Source organism: Athene noctua, chromosome 6 (genome assembly GCF_965140245.1).
Source record: "Athene noctua chromosome 6, bAthNoc1.hap1.1, whole genome shotgun sequence".
In the NCBI taxonomy this organism is placed as follows: Eukaryota; Metazoa; Chordata; class Aves; order Strigiformes; family Strigidae; genus Athene; species Athene noctua.
The window spans coordinates 16,831,863-16,852,456 of NC_134042.1; the positions used below are offsets into that span (position 1 = coordinate 16,831,863).

Sequence of the window (20,594 nt, forward strand, 5' to 3'; positions counted from 1 at the left end):
TAGGGTGTTTTATTAAAGGACTGAAATTATTTTGTTTTGGTCCTACTCCCTCAGGAAAGACAGCCTGAATTCTCTTACCCTTGCTTGTCCACTGCAGGAACCAGGCACTTGCTCATTGCTTCCACTGTCCTTCATATTCCCACCCTTTCTCTTTTGGCTTCATTCTGTCAGAATTTATTTTACTGATAGATGTTTAAGTGCTTACCATACCTTGTATGATTTGCCTACATTTTTTTAACTTCTAGTGCTGTCTCATCCACATAAGAAGACGACTAGAAATTTTCATGGAGAGAGGGAAATGCAAAAATTTACACGTAGTGGGACAGCTTTTAGGCTATTTACTGGAGTTAAAGTTGTTGAATAAGTAGCATGTCCATCCAGTATTTTATTAGTAACTGATGGGACACCACTCAGCTTTGTGTATCTGACTCAGCTTTAATTCAAATCAGTCCCGCTAAATGCCAGAGAACTGAGAAAGTCTGACAGAAAGGATACAGCAACCTTTAATGGGAGACAACTTGAGGCAGAGATCTTGTAAAACTGCAAAATTGTAATTAAAAAAAAAAAAAATCAGCACTTGGCTGAAGTATAGACAAGCAAAAAGAACTAAGTGGAAGATCCTGCCAGTCATTTGATTAGGGGAAGCAACACAGTGCTCTGCTTAATTGATATAAATCCACTTAAAAGCTGAGCAACTGTTTTACTGCGTGCTTACAGTACACAGTCCTTGCTGGGCTTTGGGAACTGGACTTTTAACATGAGTCAAAAATTTAGGATTATGTGAAGCTCTTTCCTCTGTAAAGTTTACTGAGTTTTTTGCGCTGGAAGAATGACTCTTCTGATTTCTGTTTCGTAGGCAATGCTGGTTACCGTTTACACGTCCCTCCAGTCGGCTTTGCGTTGGATCCGCACCTCCAAGAGGAGCCTCGAGAAGGTCAGCGGGAAGCACGTGCCGAGGTGCAGATTGCACGGAAGTTGCAGTGCATTGCTGACCAGTTCCACCGGCTCCACATACAGAGGGTAGGGTGTCTCTGGAGGCGAAGGGGGGGCTTTGGCTGTCCGGGAGTGGTGCTCTAGAGTGGCTCCAGGCATCAGCCAAAGCAGGCTGTTGTTTAAGGCAGCAGACTGCCAGCAGTGATAAAATGGCGGGAGTATCCTAATGGATTTTGCTTACCCTAGATTACTGGCTCTTCCTAAAGATTAGCAGGTGGAGGGAAGAGAATGTGTGGGATTGCATTTACTACCTGGGAAGGCAGCTCTTCTGCATTAGGTGCTGCTATTCCAGCTCTTCCAGCTCATCAGCAACAGGGTCACTGAGGATTTCCCCAGGGAATCTCCTCCTTGCTTTTTATTACAGCTTTTATTCTTCTCTACTCTTCTCACCACCATTGTATTCTCTTTTGCGGCCCAAGTGGCCATCTATGTCTTATATCAGCTCCTCATCTTGGAGATAACAAGCCTGGAGTCTGTTCTGACTCTCCTTGTTGTCTAGGGGTAGTTCTCTGAAATGTGGAGTATATTTAGATCGTGCTAGACTTGCTAGCAACTCCTCTGTCAGACAGTCCTAGCTAGTGTGTCAGACTTGTGACTAACTTTCTCACAACAAAAGACAGCTGTAAGATGCCATCAGTTCTGAAAACCACACTCCTGAACCTTGATTTTGTTTTGTTGTTTCTTTTTTTTTTTTTAAAAAAAAGAAAGAAACCCTGTTCTTCAAGGAAACAAAATAAAACCAGCACCCCTGAGACTCCTGATTCTTTTCCCGTTGCCTTCCTTCCCCTGTTGAGTAGAGATGAAAAGGAAGCCCCAGCCAGGCAGAGTTTGGCAGAGGTGGCAGAGGTTTGGCAGTAGGCAGAGCTTTGCCACTTCTATGCAAGGCCAGCCAGGAGAGCGTGTATCTCTTTGCGTGTATCTCTTTGCGTATGAGGAAGCTGACACTTCAGAGAGGGACAGAAGGCTTATCTCACTCCAAGTGAGTTGGTGCTCTGTTAACTGTGGGATCTGTTGCAGTTCTTCTCAAAGGTAAGTGAGGATCTCTGTCCTGGTCAGAGAAGGTGGCTTGTGGCTGGGCAAAGGTTTGGTACTCTCCGTGTCACCAGAGAGATGAGGAGTCTGGGACTCTTCATCTCCGAATAGCAGGAGGATTAAAGGAGCTGTAAGGGTAGGATCAGCCTGTAGCAATACATACGGGGCTATGAAAGTAATTTATCAAACTGCAGGAATAACGAGCTACCACGAGATTTTTCACATGTGTTTGTGGTTGAACGGGGTTTTCCCCAGGGCTACCTTTCCGCCAGCGACAGCTGAAGACCCCACTCTCTCTGGGCAGACCCTCCCAGGAAGGGGAAGGTTAACCGGCCCGGCGGAGGCGCCCTGCAGTGAAGTGGTGGAACTGGTTGTAACTTGACCCCGTTCATCTCGGGGGCGGAGGGGGTGTGTGTGTGTGTGTGTGTGTGTACCTCTGTGATGTCTGTGCCTTGGAAACGCGGCCGGGAATGGCCACGCCAGCCCTGGGTGGGGCTCCGTGCTGCCCCGCGGCGGGGGCCGGGGGGGCTCTGGTGCCCGGGCAGGGCCGCAGCGCGCCCCGCCGGGCCGCCCCCCCGCCGCGCCTGCGGCACAGCGGGTAAACAACGGCGGCCCCGCGGCCAGCGGAGGAGGAGCTCCCCTGGCTTTGTTTGAACTGGAAGAGCAACAAGTTGTAAAGGGGAGGGGGGAGCTGTTCAGCCATTTACATTCGAAAACAAAACAGGAAAAAAAAAAAATCCCAATCCAAAAACTTAACCCGAGGACGGAGTAGTTCAGCCAGTGGTTCTCCACAGCCTGACCCTGGGACAGGCCTTGGCATTTGGATCTGTTAAGGGAGTCTTTCTTGTTTGTCAGGAAAACTGAGTACGGAGCCACATACTAGTGTCCAAGGCACCGTTCCCCGTGGAGCGTTTTGTTGTCATGCCCAATCCCTTCCCTCCCAGCCCTGCATGGAGGATTTCCTTTGGCTTTTGGCGCAGATCTATGCAGAAGCCCCTCTGTCCTGTGTGCAGTGAGTTCCCAGCCTGTTGCTGAAGAAGCAAGCAGTCTGCCCCTGGAGACACGCGAACTGGTTCGCAATGTGTTGTGGTTTGGAAGGGGCAGTCTTTGAGACATGGAAACTGGGCAGTCGTTTATCTTGCTGTGAAACTAATCCCTGATTTGGATGCCCCATTCCGGCTTGTCTCAAACATTTGGTCAAAACCAACTTTCCAAAGTGGTGTCTTGAATTGGACTTAGAATACCACAAAGTTAGTCACACCAGTGTGGTCTTGTGAAGTCCTGAGAGAGAGCAAGCCTGGTTTTCAGCAAGCTGTGCCTCTTCTCAGAGCCTACAAAACATCAGTGAATGTGTGGAAAGAAAACGTATGTGCCCTTTCAGTGGGAGTTAGGAAAGGCTTTTAGCATTGGAGCAGTGCATCTGGCTAGCTCAGGAGTTGCCCTCTCATGGCTCTTGCCTTCTGCGAGACTCTTCAGCACTTCAGGTATGGCTGCCATTCTGATGCCACAGCAGCAAGGCTGTGTTGACCCAAATGCCGCTGGTTAATGTACATCCCTGGCTGAGAGAGGAACTGAGCAGGCAATAGCTCCTGAGGCTGACGTCACTGAGTTGTCATTGGACTCAGCTGCATGCATGGTCTAACCCCATCTGGGAACCCTGGAGGGTTACTGTTATCTCTTCCCCGGGCTCCCGGAGCGATGTGGTATTTATTCTGTGGTTCTTGGCGATACAAAAGATTTTTGGGTATGCATCTCGTAAGAATAAGAAAGTTGGCCGCACCTATGCTTGCTTTTGGCATGTACACCATTTTCAGGGTTTCATTTCCTATTAATATATTAAACAGAATACAGTAGTTTAAAACCTGGCTTTTTCATCCTTAGATCAGTACTAGAGCAATAATGCAACATTCCCTAGCACTCTGCATCTTTCATCTCCTTAAGATGCTGAATTTATTATAGAAAGGATCTGAGCAACACTCTGCGTTCCTAAGTAGTGGAGCCTGCTACAGGTTGATCCAGTTCACGGAGAGCTCTGCGGAATGACATGCAAGAGCCATCTATGTTTTCTCTATCTCTTTAGTACCTCTTACCTGTCTGAGGCTGTAGAGCTTCTGGCAATGTTCCCTCTGTTGTGCTTTTCTCACCCTGCCCTTGGAAAACAAAGGCAGAGCCAAGCCATGCTTTCTGCAGGAGAACCCAGTATCTGCCACCTCCTTTTTGGTTTGGAGCAAGTGTGCCTTTGCCATGGGATCTGTGAACGGCTGGCTGTAGCCCAGCCTGTGGCTGGGCTTAAAGAGTGCACTCTTGAGGTTACGGAGAAGACAGCTGAGCTTAGGGGATCTGCTGGTTGCTCAGCTGGGATGCGGTGCCTGCACCTCACATGTCCAGGCCATGGCAACAAGTGCTTTAGCCTCTGCTACAGGTCCTGAGTGCACTTGAGTTTCCTCACCTGGAGAAGGGGCTTGGACCTGTGCTGAACCAACAGTGTATTTCATGACATGACCTGCTGCTAGATGGGATGTGAGTAGACAACCAGGGATGGCGGCAGCAGCAGCGTAAAGCCGCCCCATAGGAGCGTGGGCTTATTCAAGAGTGGGGTGGATGACACTGCATATCAGTATCACACCCCTTTGGTTTGACTTGCTCCATTGAGACACTGAAACACTATGGGTTTTTCCAAATAAAATAACTCTTTCTAAGCAGGCTGAGGCTTTGAGAGGACTGCTTTTATCGCATCTCTTCTTTGTGGTGATAAGATCACTTCACAGGGGATAAAATTGTCTCTTTAAGAGCCAAGGAGTGGTAGCCTTGAACAGTTCTGGGCTCGGGTCCAAGCAGAGCCACTGACTTGCTGTATGACCTCAGACAAGTCTCTTGACCTCCTTGTGCTTCAGTCAACCCATCTGGAAAGCTCGGTTTAAAAAAAGCTGAGCCTCAATGAGAACCAGATGCTGAATCAGAGCTGAGCTTTCTTGAGTAAATAAGTGCATTACAAACAACAACAAAGCCCCTTTCCAACACATCAGGAATCCTGCAGTTGATTTAGATATGCTGACCATGCTCAAAAAGCCTCCATGGATCTAGCTATAGAAAACTTTGTTTCTCTGAATTCCCTGGTTGGTTCAGCAAATAACTCTCTTGCTGTCCCTGCAGTGGGCTTGAGCAGCCTGTGGAGCACGAGTGCCTGAATCCATGCCGGCTGTGGGCAGATGGCTAAGCATCTACCTGTTTGCCTCAAGTTAATCACACTGAAAATGTCCAGGAGGAAATGTAGTTTTCCTTTGAAAGTGAAACTTGTTACATTTTGCATGTGTTTTCCCCTCTGTGTCTCATGAGAGTTATCAAGGCCTTCTCTGAGACACTTCTGCTTATGCAACAGGGAGACTGTGTCTCTCATCGGCGTGAGTGGGCACACAGTGCTACGTGTGCATCATTTATCCCAAACCCCATCAGCCTTTTCTCCATCGTTTATTGAGGACATTCAGGGACTTTTTTAACAGTTGCTTTTTTAAACTGGAATTGTTCGCAAGAAACTGTCCTTTATGATGACTTTACATTTTAGGAAAAGTGTTGAGAAAAGCTTCCTGATAATGTAATGCAGGAGACTACCAAACTGTCCAGCAGCTCAGCCTGTAGCACTGGTACCTCCATGCTTTACTTGTACCTGCAGTCTCTTTGTGACTTGGGGTGAGCGCTTTAATTCCTTTTCTGTGTAGGTCAGTTTTGGGATCTTCTCTGCCTGCCAGTACTTGCTGGTCCCTGCTGCTGCTGTGCAAAGCATTAGGTCTCCTCTTCTAGCTCTGCTGGTTTTGGGTTGCCCATCAGTGCAGGACTTAAATTTCCAGTCAAGGGTGCAGGAGCATGGTGAGGGAGAGTACCAGATGGAAGACTCCTGAAGTGAGTGAGCCTGGTTTAGAGGGCAGGAGGTAGCGTGGGTGGGAGGTTGGGAAGATTGAGATGTAAATTAGAGTTCTCGCAGGGCTATGGAATTGGGACCCTAGGCTTGAGTGAAGGAGGGTGCAGTAGTGGGAAGAGGAATTCTCACAGGCAGTGAACTCAGAAACTTGTAATGAGGAAGTGGAGACAAATTTTTTTGCTTAATGTGAGATGTTTTCCATTTTGACAAATGACAATGAAGGAAGAGGTGGGCTTGGAAAAGCACCTTCCCCTATGCCTATAAGTGACAGGGCAACCTGTTGCTCCTTGCCTAGCACCTGTTCTGAAATCCTGCTGCCTGTGGAGCTGATTACTTGACATTTAGGTTAACAGAAACTTGCTGGACCCTTTGACATCTGATCTGAGATTATATTCTTTTGTATGTTAAGGAAAAAAATTGAGAACAAAACTTAGTTATACCACTGTATAAATTTGTATTTCTCCCATATCTTGAACGTTACAGTTCTGGTTTCCTTCTCCCAAAAATGTTGCAGCTGAACTAGAAAAAGTTCAGAGAAAGGCAAGAATGATGATGAAACTTACATATGAAATGAAAAAATGGTCTAGGACTGCTAAGCCTAAAAAAAGACACAAAGTAAAGATATTAAGAATATTAAGCAGAAATCAAAAGTGACATGAAGGAGAGGGATAGACTGATTTCTCCCAGTAGAAGAACTAGGCAAAACCAAGCCAGCTCAAAGTAAATGTGGTAGTTTTTCACGCAGTAGGTAGTTCTGTGGAACTTTTTATCAAGGCATATTGTGCACCCCAGCACTTTTATTTGGGCTCAAGGGGAATCGGGACAAGTTTGTGGCCATTGAAGGAACTATTAAATAAGCAGAAGCCAGGTCTGACTCAGGAAGTCCTAAGCTCATACTAGTTAGATGCTGAAAGAGTATTAGGGGGAGCTATTGCATGTACTTACCCTTTGTTTTTCCTCAGGCAGCCACATAAGGCTGCTGTTGGAGGCTGGGCTATACGAACTTCTGATGCAACAGTCACATACAACCATTGTATATTGGTTTAATAAAAAAAAAAAACAAACAACTTTCGCATCAGCCTAATCTAGCCTTCTTTTCTATGCTTTCAGCTGACAAAAGATTTAAATATATTATTGTTTTGTTCCTGCTTAAATAGGGGATAATGTTAAAAAGCAAAACTTCCTGCCTAGCTCTGGTAGAGGAAGTGGGCAGAGGATAAGGGAGCCTGGTTGCAGGAGAGTGGTGCAAGCTCTGTGCAGTGGCACGCCATGAATCCTTCACCCCGCCAGACGCAGGGCTGCTGTGTTTTAAGGCAGTGGGGCCACAACCTCAAAATACCAAGATTGCCCACATTAAAGAGCATGAAATAGTTCTTTGGGCCTGGACAAGTGAATTGTTTTGCAGTATTTCTAACGTCACCTGCCGTATTGCTGTGTGATTTAAATAGCATTCAGTGCTGCTGCTGCTTCTTCTGTACAACCCCAGCAGCCTCTGCAGCCTCTTCTACATTTCCTTGGCTCTCGCAGCACTGTGCTGGCTGTGACAGTGGTAACGTGCTTTCTGCTTGTAGCAGTGTGACAGCTGAGAAATTATTTTTCAATTAAGAAATAATTGCAGTAATATCCCACTTCTTTTTTAGTGTGGGAGACTAGGAATTGCAGGTTATAACTTGTCTGAGATTATGCAGGGATCACTGATTGGAACCCAGTTGTTCTGCCTCCAGTCCTCTGCTTAGGTTGGTTGATCTTATTAAGATATTGCCATCTCTGAGGGGGATGATGAGATGTTTGGACTGATTATTTATGGTGAGGAGTGTGCATGGTTGTATTTTACTCAATTAAATTTTATGGTGGAAAGGCAGGAAAATAAGTGCCCAACTGCAGAGTCCTCCTTTGTTTCAAGCTATTGAGGAGGAATGTCCCGCTAGCCTTTTATAGTCTCTGGGTTGGGCTGGTTGTTTTGGGTTTTTTTTGCTTCTCTTTGGTAGCTACCCTCGCCAATGGCAAAAGAATCTGAGGACTGTACCACAGCAGAAAGAATAATGATCTAAAAATAAAAGTAGTGAGGCAACTTCTATTAACCCCAATTACGTTTTTCCTGATGTAACGCCTGACAAGGCGCTGGCAATGGAGGACTGCAGCCACCCGCCGAGGAGAAGCCCCTGAGCCCGTGAGGAGGAGCGGGCCGAGAGGGCCCTGCGTGAGAGCAGCTCTGCCGGGCAGTGTTTGCGCTGTGGCTGCTGTGTTTATATCGCTCTCTAAATTTAGCCTCTGAGTCATCAGAACTGCTGACGAGAGGCTGCTCTGCCCGCAGGCTCCAGCACTGCACCTGCCTGCCCGCCTGCCTGCAGGCTCCCCTCGCAACCAGGGCCCTGCGCCCCCTCACCCCTCCGCCAGGATATTTTTCCCGTAAAAGCTTTTAAAATGTTATTTTAACCAAAACCCCGAGGTTTGCTTTAATCACTAGGGGGTGTCTCCTCGTGTGCACTGAGCAGTTTCAGGAGCACGTCCCTCCTTCTGGTGGTAAGGGAATCAATGCGAAATAAAGGTCAGTCCGTCCCACGGCCTGTGCAGGTTAGGTGATAAACAGGGTAAGCTGTGAAACAGCTCTGGAAGTTCACACTCGGGGTCTGAGTGAATGAACTTGCCTGTTATTTGCTGCCTGTAGCTATGGCAGTGGGAGGGGGTGGACATCTTCTGGGCGCAGAGGCAAGGTCTGGGCATCTCTTCCTGCACCCTCATGTCCCCTCACAGCATGGGGGTGATTTTTCCTCCCCCCCCCCCCGACCTTGTGCTGCAGGTAGAGAGTAGGTATCAGGTGCGGCTCTGTGGAAATGCAAGCAAGACCCTTATTTACTGTATTTGTGGAAAATAAGCTAGTCTGCCCCCCGGGGGTGCAGAAGGGGAAGGCTGGGGGCCTGGGAACAAAGTGGCCGGTGGTTGCCCTTCCCAGGTTGCCGTCAGCTGGCTGTTGCCATGGTGTCTGTCTGCTTCCTCTTCCTGCCCGCTCTGGAGAGGAAGGCGTGAGTGGCTGCGTGTTTGTTTTTGAACTGCAAGAAAGTTGAGAAAGGGCTCACCTGCGCAGCTGTGCCTGCAGCAGGTTTGGGGCAATGAACAAACGAGCAGGTTTGCTGCTCCGACCAGCGCCCCAGCCAGGGTCAGTGCCGTCCACCCTTCTTGGGCTGGGCAGCCCGTAAATGGGTTTTGGGGGTCTCCTGCACCCCGCATCCTTCCTGCTGCAACTGCTCCTGTATATGTATCCTCTCTCCATAAACATCCATGTTGCTTATCTTGCTTTGCAAAGCCTGATGGAGGAAGTAGTACTTGAGAAGATGCCTCTCTCTACCACAGGTTTAGTCCCACATAAGAAGCCGCAGGGCTTGCAAGCCAGAAGGGTGCAGATCCTCGTCCTCCTCTCTGTGTCACCATGAGAAATTGTGCCGCTACACTTCTCTTTCGTTTTTTCTCTGTTACCGTCTCATTGTTTTCCCTGCTGCTTTTGCACATGCATTATTCTTTGGTCATTAGGAATCACAGCTGGAAAGATTTGTATTTGACTTGCATTGGCCTGCATTTCTCTCTCCAGTGGGGGACACCTTCTGTAACCTCTGTTGCCTTGGGGACTGTGACTTTCTAGTCTTTCTAAGCTAAAGCATATTTTGTGGTAGCACAATATGCCTCCAGCCACCTGGCAGCCAAAACAGCCTTCAGCAATGAGTCAGCAACTGCTCCCGGTGTGCAAGTATTTTTGTTTTCAGTGAATAAATAAAATCCCAACAATTTACTGCTAATACTTGTATTAGTCGTTAAAGGAAGCATGATGGTTTTATGTACACCTATGCCATTATTCTTTTCATGCTCTAATAGTGCCATTTATGGCCATATTTTAATCCTTCTAGTTAGGATGGACCCTTAATCATCTGGAAGCCAGGAAACAAAGTCAGAAGTTGCCAATGAGATCAAGAGGGTAGACAGGTCTACCCTTCTGTGTATGTGATAGGAATGTATCAGACCCACATACAACATGTGTATGATGAACGTATTCTTTTTTTTTTTTAAGGAGGGATATTAATGGCATGTATGTATCAGGTGGAAAAGTGAATCCTTGAATACTTGAGTTATACTCAAGTATTCAAGGAACTGTGTCAGAACTACAACATTTTCTTTGAGGTATATTACTTGTCCTGATCTTCCCTTGATCACCCCTTGCAAGGGCTTGGTAGGAGTAAAAAGCTTTTGACATCTGGGGTGCTATTTGACAGTTATATATCTGTATGCTTACAGTGTGAAATACGTATTGAGAATTAATTATGGGGAGGAAATAAACGTCAGGTCAGTCGTGTCTCTCTTTCATGTGCTTCCAGTAAAAGTCTTGCTGTTTTTTTGTGGTTGTTTATCAGTATTCTGGCTTTTGGTTCAGCACAGTTCATGGAATAGGCTTCACTAATGTACTGTCGCTGCAGAGGACACTTTTCCTGTAAAATGGCCTTTCCTTGTGACTCATTGAAGCATTCATGCTAATGTCTCAGACAGACAGTCTCTTAAGGATATCCCCTTTAAAAAGCAGCAGCTGCAATAGGAAATGGTTTTATGTGTTTCCAGCTTTGTGTTGACTTACTGTATTCACAAGTCTAGTCTTTAGTTACAGTTAGTATAGAGGGCAAAAGGGGCTTCTTTCCATCTCGGGAAGGGAGCTTCAAAATGTTCGTTGTGGTACGTTACTGCATGGAGGTGGCAAAGTGTTCATCCTTGATACTTTTGTGCAGTAGTGACTCTGAGGATTGAATTGTTTTGATGAGGGACAAATCAGCATAGTGAAGCTTAGGAAAATTATACACTTGTGCCACAATAGTTATGAGTCTTAGAAAACTGTAAGAATTGAAACATATGACATCTGAAAAATTTAGATGCCAAATTCATGGAGTCATTCTCCTGGGTTTTCTGTCCTTCCTGGCAGCTAAATTATACCAGACCAAAAAACCCTCAGCCTTGAAATATTTGAGTGTTTTGATTTTGGCAGAGGTGTATCTAGGGAGAAGCTACTAAGACTTGTGAAAATGACGTTTTTTAGGCTGGGACAGTTCTGCAAAGCATATCTGCCATTTCCATTCCGTGGCTCTTGTCCCACACTGAATTAGTACCACAGAAAGCAGACCAGCCCAGAAGTGAAGCCAGAACTTGGTAAACCCCGTTAGCTAGGCTTGCTGCTGAAGCAAGTCCCAGCTTGCTCCTCTTCTCAGGTCACCACCTTTCTGTTGTGCTGGCACAAGCACCAGCTTGGCTACATGATGCCATGGAGCAGATGGATTAGGATGACCTGATCAACAGTAAAGGCAACTTTTTTATCAGATTAGTTCTGGCCTTGATCATTGTCCTGTTCTATTTCACTTTCCTGCACTAGTGTGAGGAGGGAACAGGGTGAGCAGGCTGCTTTGGTAAGCAAGGTGGTGAAAGTGTGGGGGGGGAGTACACCACCGTGGAAGGAAATACTGGCTGAATACGGACCCAGGGAAATACAAGCCCTAGGTCTAGGAATAAAACCTGGAAAGCTGCCTTTGGCCCAGTGCTCTATTTTTTCACTTCAAAACAGAATTAATGGTGTCAACGTCCTTCATAAAGTGATTTGAGATCTTACACTTCTTATAAGCAGAAAGAAGGAAGGGTAAAACAATTCTTGTTAATGCTCTTGCATGGAAATCTCCTCGAGTGCTTTAGACAAATAGTGGGAAACATTTTTAACGGGAGAAGGACAAAAACGCTGTACCAAAAAAGTGGCTTCAAGAGACAGTGAAAAAAATACAATAGAATATAAACTAAAAAAAATTAAGAGTTTTTCTCAGTATTTGCGATACCACATCCCACTAGTTCTCTTGCATATCTATAACCCATCATAAAGTAGACCTCTACAACTCTTATTTACCAAATAAAACCAAAACCCAATACCTTCCTCAAAAAGCTGACCACCTTCAAAGCAAAGGGAGGAGGATGACCTCAGTCCTTCCACTGTTCATCCCTGGACATGACCTCCTTTACCTGTCACTGCAAAGAACAAGTAATCCTTTTCTTTGAGGTGACATGTAAAACTTAAGGAGGAATCAGAATATTTAGAAACATGTTATGGTGTGTGATCAGCGCAAAGCGGCCTCCTACATGAAGCAGGGCATTAAAATGGGGATTCTTACATGTGTTCGTCCTCCTGAGAGTGTGGAATAGCTGAAACTGCACATGCCAAATCAGCGCACGTCCTCTCATCTGCTCCCAAATTAACCTGATTTATAAAATTCCATGAGAGTTTCATTATAGAGAGTCCACCAGCGAAGCTGAGATATATTCCAAGTTTAGGATTCTATATCAATTTTCAAACATCCTTTTGCATTTCCCATACTAAGTCCCTGTAAGACAGTGCTTTACCCTCTTGGCTGCCAATAGAATAAAATAATCTGCCAAAGGAGATTGTCTTCAGTGCATCTATAGTGTGTTTATCCACCGTGCTCCTCTAGCATAGTTCCATACTTCTGGAAACTGCAGCAGGCATTGTGCTTGCATGCCACTCAGGCCACCTGAAAATCTCTGTTTAAGGAGCAGTCTGCGTAATAGCTTGATAAAAACATGGTCTCTAGATGTCATCGGGACATTGTGGTTCTACGTGCATGTTTGAGCAGGTTTGGGAGTGTGGCTCTATGGAGGAGGGTGAGAAGAATCTCTGGAGTTTAATGAGGAAGGACAAGCTTGGTCAAACCGAGAGGCAAGTAACTAAACAAAAAGCGTCTTGCTTTTTGAGACCAAATTAGGTTTTTGTAATCCAGCCCTAGGGGATAGTTTATAAATTATTGTTTTCACCTGTAAACCTAGCAATGCCTGGGCAATCAGTATGGACTGAAGCCAGGGCTGGCTACTTTGAAATAAATGATACCAGGCTCTAGTGTTGCTGTCTGTGGGTTATGCTCCAAACGCAGTGGTGTTGAAATGTCTGATGGGATCTGTGTGAACTCTTCTAAATCCAGGAGACAGGTGTTAAGTCTTGAGGGTAAGAAGAGTGACCCACTGCTAAGATGCGAGATGAACACAGGTTTTCTGAAGCCTGTTTTGTGTGTACTTGTGATTCAAATGGCACAGATCTACTCATACTGAAAAACGAACATAATGTAATGACTATCTGGGAGGGCTTTGAAGAGGTGTCTATTGACACATCTCCAGTACACCAACTCCAGTTGCAACTCTCTCTTATTTGTGATTACATAAAGAATGCCTTGCAACCGTGTTGTTCTGCCCCGTTGGGCTAATCTGAGTTGAAACATCTTGTTCATATAATGTGCTTCAGTGCTCTTTTATGAACTCCTGTGTACTGAGGCAAAGTTGTTGGAAGCCAGTCTTCTGTTCCCTCGTCTGCTGGGGATTGGGGGGGCGACAGGGGGTGGATTGGGGCTGGTTTGTTTTGTTTTCCAGAAATGATCAGTCTGCTTAGCAAATATGGAATTCTGGATGAGAAAACAAAGGCTGACTTCTAATAGAGGTTGGTTATTGAGGTGAAATAGTATCCCAGGCTGGGCAATGTAAAGAGAAACCCACCTGTTTGTATGGGATGCCATTAAAGTGCAGGAAGGTGGGGGTATAATCGGAGCCACTTTTGCAGGGGTGATTACGTATAACAAAAGAAGGAACAGTGTCCCTGCCCCAAAGCTGCATTATATAGTCTGGTGTCCCCCTGAAACTCAACTCCCATGTTTCTTCCTTGACAATGGGACCTGAAATAACCTCTTGGTTTTGGTTTTTTGTGTGTTTTCAAGTATGTTCTTGCTTAAGGTTTAATTGGCTCCAGTCAGTAGGAAAGGGCTCCAAGGCTGATTATTTATGGCTTACTGTCAAAAGTGGCTATAAAAAGGGCAGTATTATCTTGGAGATGCTGGGAAGGAAAATGTGGTGGGGGGAGGGTGGGGGAGTGTGTGTGTGCACGAATGTGTTTTCTTGTACTAGATGAAATCAGAGTTTTGCTGTCTCAGCAGTGTGGTTTAAATTGAAGATTAACCCTTTGACCTTCACGGTGTCAAATCACTTACAGATGGATCACCAGTTATATTTTTTCTTTTTTTTTACTTTTGGGGTGAAGGGGGGCTTTTTTTTTAAAAAAAAAAAAGGTTGTTTGTTCATGCAGCTGGGGCTTTTGAAAGGCTCAGAAGCCAATCTGATTAAAAACAGCACTTGGCTAAACTCTGCAAAATCCTACAAGCAAAAAAAAAAGTTTAATCCTCTTGTGCACAATGCATAAAGGGTCTGCTCTTTTCTTTTTGTAATGTTAGAGCTACAATTATTTCTGGAGAACTTATCATTTCCCTCTCTCCCCTCATCCCTTGCTGCACCCCCTTGTTATGCTGATGGGATTAAAGTGTCTGCTCTTGAAAAGTGTAACTGAGTTGTTATTGGAAAAGAGAAGTGGTATGTTGCAATTTTAGAAATATAAATAACCTTGCTTCAACTGTTCTCCTCTACAGCATCAGCAGAACAGAAATCAAGTGTGGTGGCAGCTTTTTCTCTTCCTACACAACTTGGCCTTAAATGCGGAGGCGAACAGGAACCACACTGGGCAGAGGTGAGCTTCACCCGCCTGTTTCAGGCCGCACCCAGTCTGCAGGGAGCACTGAACAAACACTGGTTCGGGGGCGAGACATTGCACACCGCCGGCCGGATGTGAGGACTCTGAATTTCTGATACTCGTCTTCAAGTTTGGGAGTTTTTACGGACTCTTCTTTGCTGCTGCCTGCCTTGTGAGGCCGGGAGCTCTTGTCCAACACTGTTGAAGGAAAGCCAGAATGTGGGTGTGTTTGGTAAAGCTTGCTGCTGGTTCCCTGCGCCGGTGACCTCTGTGCAAGGGAGGCAGATAGTAGACTAACGGCTTCCTCTGCCCTGTGTGTTAGTCAGTGGTAGAGTGCAGGAGTGTCATTTTGGCTGCTAGTTAAGAACGATGTCTGGGATTGATGACTCTAAAGATAACTTTGGGTATCTTCCAGAGCAGAGATGCTCAATTCCTCCACGAAGAAAGTTCTTTTTAGCAATGAAAACATTTAAGTAGCTTATATCCAGCAGGTTACTTATTTTCTGCATGGATTACTCTTTATTCCTTGCACCCTGTGTGAGAGAAAAATCACAAAGAAATCTGATCTCTTCAGTATTTCCACTGGGCACCAGTTGCAGCTCTCTCACAGGAAGTAGTTCTTTGTCATTGCCATCAACAGACAAAATAATTTCAATAGAACAGTCTTAAAATTAAACCTTCCTGGGGTTGCTGGTGGCTATTCGTTTCTGCGCCACTGTTTGCTTCTAGTTCAGCGTTTGCAGTGCCCGTGAGCCAGCATGAAGCCAAAAAACATGGAATATGACACGTGTCATTCTTCTACAATGCTAATGTATATGTTTTTATTAGTTTTATGATGGGTGTTTGTTTTGTTTTGTTTTTCTTTTCTCTTACTATAATGTGGTTGGTCAGGAAGGCTTAAGTCCCAGGCATCCAATAGTTTTGCTTCAGGATTTGACAGGGAAATTAATTAGCAACTAGTCTGATATGTACACTGTACAAGCAGTCTGTCCATTACTCTAGTGTGTAATGTTTGGAGGCTGCTGTAAGCATATATTGACTAGCAGCAGTAATATTACATCAGGGAAGATCTTCTAACAGTTCCCAGTTTGTATGCACTCAGAAGTTTGTCCATATGACTGACACAATTGGACCAGCACAGGGAAATTACCCTACCAGAAGGAAGTAGCCTTAAATATCGATGGCTACTTCTCCGTAGCCTTAAATATCGTTAGATCACTAACCTGGTAACAACTAGGGTAAAACACAAACAGAGAAGCAATACAGACTTTATTTTCTTCAGACCATTTCCCTATTGCCACTGCGCCTTGTTGTAGGTCTCAAATGATACAATGAACGTGAGGAAGAGCTGTCCAGAGAATTGCTCTTCAGTCCTGTTACAAAATGTTGACTTCAGGTGCTGAGGAATTCTTCTGCTCTTGGTCCACTCTGAAAAATAAGCATTACTGTACGGGAAGAGTAGTTTACTTGCACATACGCTTTCTCCTCCACCCCTCTCTGCATATCCTTCTCTAATTCATGCTTTCTCTGGTATTTGTATAATCTCATCATTGCACTGTAGTGTCTGGTAACAATTTGCTGAACACAGTTAAATTTGGACTTTCTCCCTCTCTCCCAGCCCCATCCTCTTGATTTGCATCCTTCTCTACTGTAGCAAAATGTACTTTAGCTCCTCGAACGAGGTCCCCAAGCCCTTTTCACTCTCATATACTCACAGTCACTCTTTCAACATAAGGAGAGTTTATGTGAGAAAAGCTTTTTTATTCTCCTCTTACATTATTTTTCTAGCTAGAGCTAGAGTAATATGTTTGTCCATGATGGTTAATAATTCATATAAATGAATCTCAAGTAATATTTTGGGGGGTGGGTTTTATGGAGAGGGAGGGCGGGAGGGTATTTTTAAGAGGGGAGATTGTTTTTTGGTTTTGTTTCTTTAAGCATGTGCACTACAGAGTTACCCAGAGGGATACAAGTGATACCTGTTGCTGACTATGCTGCAGCAGTATGGGAAGCCACACTCTGCCCATGTTGACAGAGATGAGGCTTTCCATACCTTGCTTTGCACAGTCTGCTTGGAGTAAACGCTGGTCATCGGAGAGCAAGAATTTAAATGGGGGGAAAGCCTGAGGTGTAGTGCAAGCACAGACTGAACTGGGGACCCTGAGAAGCTGGATCTTAAGGAGAAGACTCTTAAATCCAAAGCTCTTAAAGAGGCAGGAGTGGAAGTGCTGAGGCTCAGGAAGCAATGCAGCATGCTCTAGGATGTGATGCTTGCATTTTCCTAGTGGTTGCCAGGACCCCTTTATCAGGAACAGTCAAAGCTACATCATAACAGCCCTGCAAACTATGAAAAATTCATCAAGTGCATCTGACACTTAAAAACCATCGTGAGCTTTCTCCTTCCCCTCCGCCTTGACTTAACTGACAAACAGGCCAATAAGGCCTGTTCTGTGGACACGTAAGCTGCAAAGATAGGTCTGGTATTGGTGCTTTCTGGTGTTGCAACCCAACCAGTTTCTCTAGAGTAAGGCTCTTCTTAACACGGAGAAACAAGTATCTGAAACTGTTCCTCAGTCAGGCTGCCTGCCTCAGTAGAGTCGTTTGGCTCAGGGAGAGACACATCTTTGCCAGTCCATATTTCCCACTGTAACAAAAGACTTATCAAATTTGGTCATGCCAGGGTCTCAAGTTAAAATCTCCTTGAACAACAATACTTCAGTGGAGACATAGAGCTAATGCTAGACAAAGGCCGACTTCCTGCAATATGTGTGTTGGTTACTGGTGCCAGAGATTTACAACCACTGATAATATATTTTAATTATATTCCGTATCTGCATATCTTGGAGAAAGGAAATATGCTCTGTCAACCCAAAAGTCTTTATTTTGCTTCATGTAGATTTGGAGGGGCAGGTTGGTTATTCACTTACCGGAAAAGCAACTACTTCATACTTAAAGTCTCACCTACTTGAGGAAATGGTGGGAATATTTCACATGTTTATCAACAGATACCCAGATGCACAACACCCATGCATTTATCACCCATTCCATGTCAGTAAGGCCCCTTGAGCATGCACTGAGGAGATCTTCCCCACAGAGTAGCTATTGCAGTGTGGCCATGGACATACGTTGATTGTTTGGGGAAACAGTTCCAAGGAACACGGTTTAAGTCCTGTTGGTGAAGGAGTATGCTTGGGGTTTTAAATGCTAGTTTGTCTTGGTGAAAGGAATGGGGCACTGTTTCTCTCTGTATTGTAAAACTACAGTCTAACAATTTAGAAAGAACAGTCAGATCTTTCTCCTAAAACAAATTGCTTTTTTAATGAGCAGTTCTTAAGAAGAGCTTGAGCTGCTGCTGATGGTACCAGCAGCCTTGAAGTATCTTGCCTGTCTTCCCCAGATCTCCAAAACATCTTCAGATCTCAGCTCTCTTTCCTTGAGGGACAGAGTTCTTCCTGTCCCTTCCCAGCTTCCCTCCCTTTTGAATATCTTGTAACCTGCCCATCCCTGGATCCAGCAAGCCTGGTGCTAGTAGGGAATAATTAGTTTTACTTTTGTTTCCTGCAGTTCTTGAAAGCTGAGCCAGTAATCACAAAGTGACTGCCCAGGGATAGCTGCAAACTGCCATAAATAAATACAACAAAGGCAGGGGAGAGGATGAATTTGCATGGAAGGGGTTGCCCTTGGATCTGTGTGTAGGACTGCAGCCTTCTCCCAAGGTGCTGATAATCCCTGGTAGCACTGAATTCCTGTGTAACTGTTCATGTATCTCAGTTTAAATAGCTGGTTGCTATTAAATGTTTGTCGGCTAAACTCTTAGAGGAGTCCTGAAAGAAATTTACTTATCAGCCTTTGCTTTGGAGCTGTGTATCAACAAGGGAATAGAGGCAAGTCCAGTCCTTGATGTAGAAAGGGTGATTGCAAAGACATCAGTCTTTCTACTGGCCATTTACTTTGTGCCCCTAAGCCTGGATTAAAAGTATAGGCGATGTGTGCATGTGAGGTTATTACAGTCCTGGAGTTGCTCCATAGCAGTCACTGGAGCTGTACCCAAGGTTGAGCTTCATTCAGTGTGGGGCTTGGCACTCTTCTGGGAAACTGCAGGTTCTGCCCGTTAGTAGACTAGGGAGAAGGGTTGGGATTTTTAAGGAAAAGCAAAATTAGTTGAGGCAGTTGTTGCAATGTGATCCTGTCATTTCCGCTGCTGGGCCTGACCCGTATCTCTGCTGAACCTGTGGGAATGGTGAGACTGTAACATGCTGAATGGTGTGCTATTGTGGGTATTTTAAAAGGGAAAAACAGGCAGAGCACTCAGCGTATGTGCTAGGGTCAAAGGAGAATGCAGATATGTGGAGGTCTTGCCTTGTTTTATCAGCAATATTTACTGCGGGATTATAAGTAAAACGCCCATGGAATGCCCATTCATATTCATGGGAGCTCTGCACATGGACCAAGCGTTATCAAGTATTAGCATAATTTGACAACAAAGGTATTTAATAGTGTCCTTCAAAAGAGTCTGTCTTTCAAACTGGCATTCGTGATCATTTGCAAAAATGCCTACCTGTTGCCTTTGATTGTTTTCACAAGAAGAAATACCTCAAGGAATTGATAAAAGATCTTAGGACAATCTTTTACAGTTCCTAAAGACTTCAGTGGTCTCTGTTTCTTTGGTTTGCATGTGTGTCACGCAGGTGTTACACAGCTCAGTTCTTCTCCACCAGGAAAAGCAGAAAAGACCAAACACATCAAATGCACTGGAATGTAATTGTATGCGTGAGTGTGTGCGTGCGCGTGCGTGTGTGTTCTTAAACTGAATGCAGTCTGACATCCCCTACCCCTTCTTTCTTCCATGTGCCTCACCTTCCCCCTTAGCCACAGAAAGGAGGGTCTCTTCCTGTGAATCCCATGCTGGAAGTTGGTTTCTGGGAAGCGAAACCTAATGTCTGTGGGCTGTTTTTTAAAGCCATGTTTCAGTTTTGTCTTCAGACTCTTGCTGCCTTTGGGGAACGGAGGGGTGGGAAGGGTAGATTCTTAAACTGTTTTTAAAATCTATTATGGAAATTTTGCATGTATAAAGTTATTCTTAAATCTAAAGGAGTCTCCTCGATTTGTGGACACAGCTCCAGGAGAGCATCGTCACAGATTCCTCAGCTCCGGTTTTGATCAGACTATTCTGAAAGGAAAATTTGATGACAAAAGGTGGGGAGACTGGTGTGATGGGAAGATGACATTGTCAGTATCTCCTTAAATAAATGTCAAGAAATTAGGCTTGTAAAAGGGAAATTTCAAAACAGCCCAAGGAATTTCTATGTCTGTTTCCACTGGGTGCATTTGAAAATCCTGCCACTAAATTTCACTTCAGGCATCTATCTAGACTGTTGGGGTTTTTTGGTAAAACTAATCATGTATCTCTTCTGTTCTGTTCAATGGCATGTAGTACAGTCTCCCACGTTTCTAGGTTGAATTCACTGATGAGAGTACTGTGAAATGTGGATTCACATTTTCTCCCTCCCCTTCCTGCATGACTTTTCTACTTTGGTGGGATAAATTTTTTTTCTTTTTTAAAACTTCAAGAGTCCTTCATCTGGAAAAACAAAAAAGGGTAAGGTGAGCTAGAATTTGCAATGTACTTAATAAACTTTCCTTCAATGGAGGGTTTCCCCATGAATTCTGATATTCACCAGAATATGATACTGTCCTGCTGCAGAAGTAAACCCGATGCTCTCCTGTGAGATTTCTGTCTGGATTAGTCCTGAAGTGCACACACCTTCTTTGCCATGGACTGAGACCCAGTGAGAATGTAGCATTTTGTTTATCCTGGTTGTGTGCCTCCAGGACTCCTGCCTGTACCAATAGTGACTGGGCAGAGCTCCTTTTTTTTTTTTGTATCTGTGCAGTATATTTGCTTTGTGCTTTCTTTCCTTGGTGCTTTTTAATACTTTAATACTTGGATTTTTTTTTTCTAATAACTGGTACAATTTTTAATAAAATTGTTAAATTCTTTGTCTGTGTTCTTTGTTTTATTTTTTAAGGGATGGAGGGCATTTACACAGCTGTCCCATTCTG

General features: G+C 44.8%; 1 protein-coding gene across 3 annotated transcripts in view; it reads left to right on the top strand.

The window, feature by feature from the left end:
- Positions 1–20,594, top strand: part of BMF (Bcl2 modifying factor) — a 38,257-nt gene that overhangs the window by 3,017 nt on the left and 14,646 nt on the right. For 2 of the 3 annotated variants that reach the window (XM_074909120.1, XM_074909121.1), the window contains 2 exons: positions 857–1,020; positions 14,431–16,373. In XM_074909120.1, coding sequence (XP_074765221.1) covers positions 857–1,020; positions 14,431–14,532 — 266 coding nt within the window. In that variant the 3' untranslated portion in view covers positions 14,533–16,373. Of the gene's footprint in view, positions 1–856; positions 1,021–14,430; positions 16,374–20,594 lie in introns of those variants that run through there. The other variant, XM_074909119.1, reaches the window with a different exon arrangement.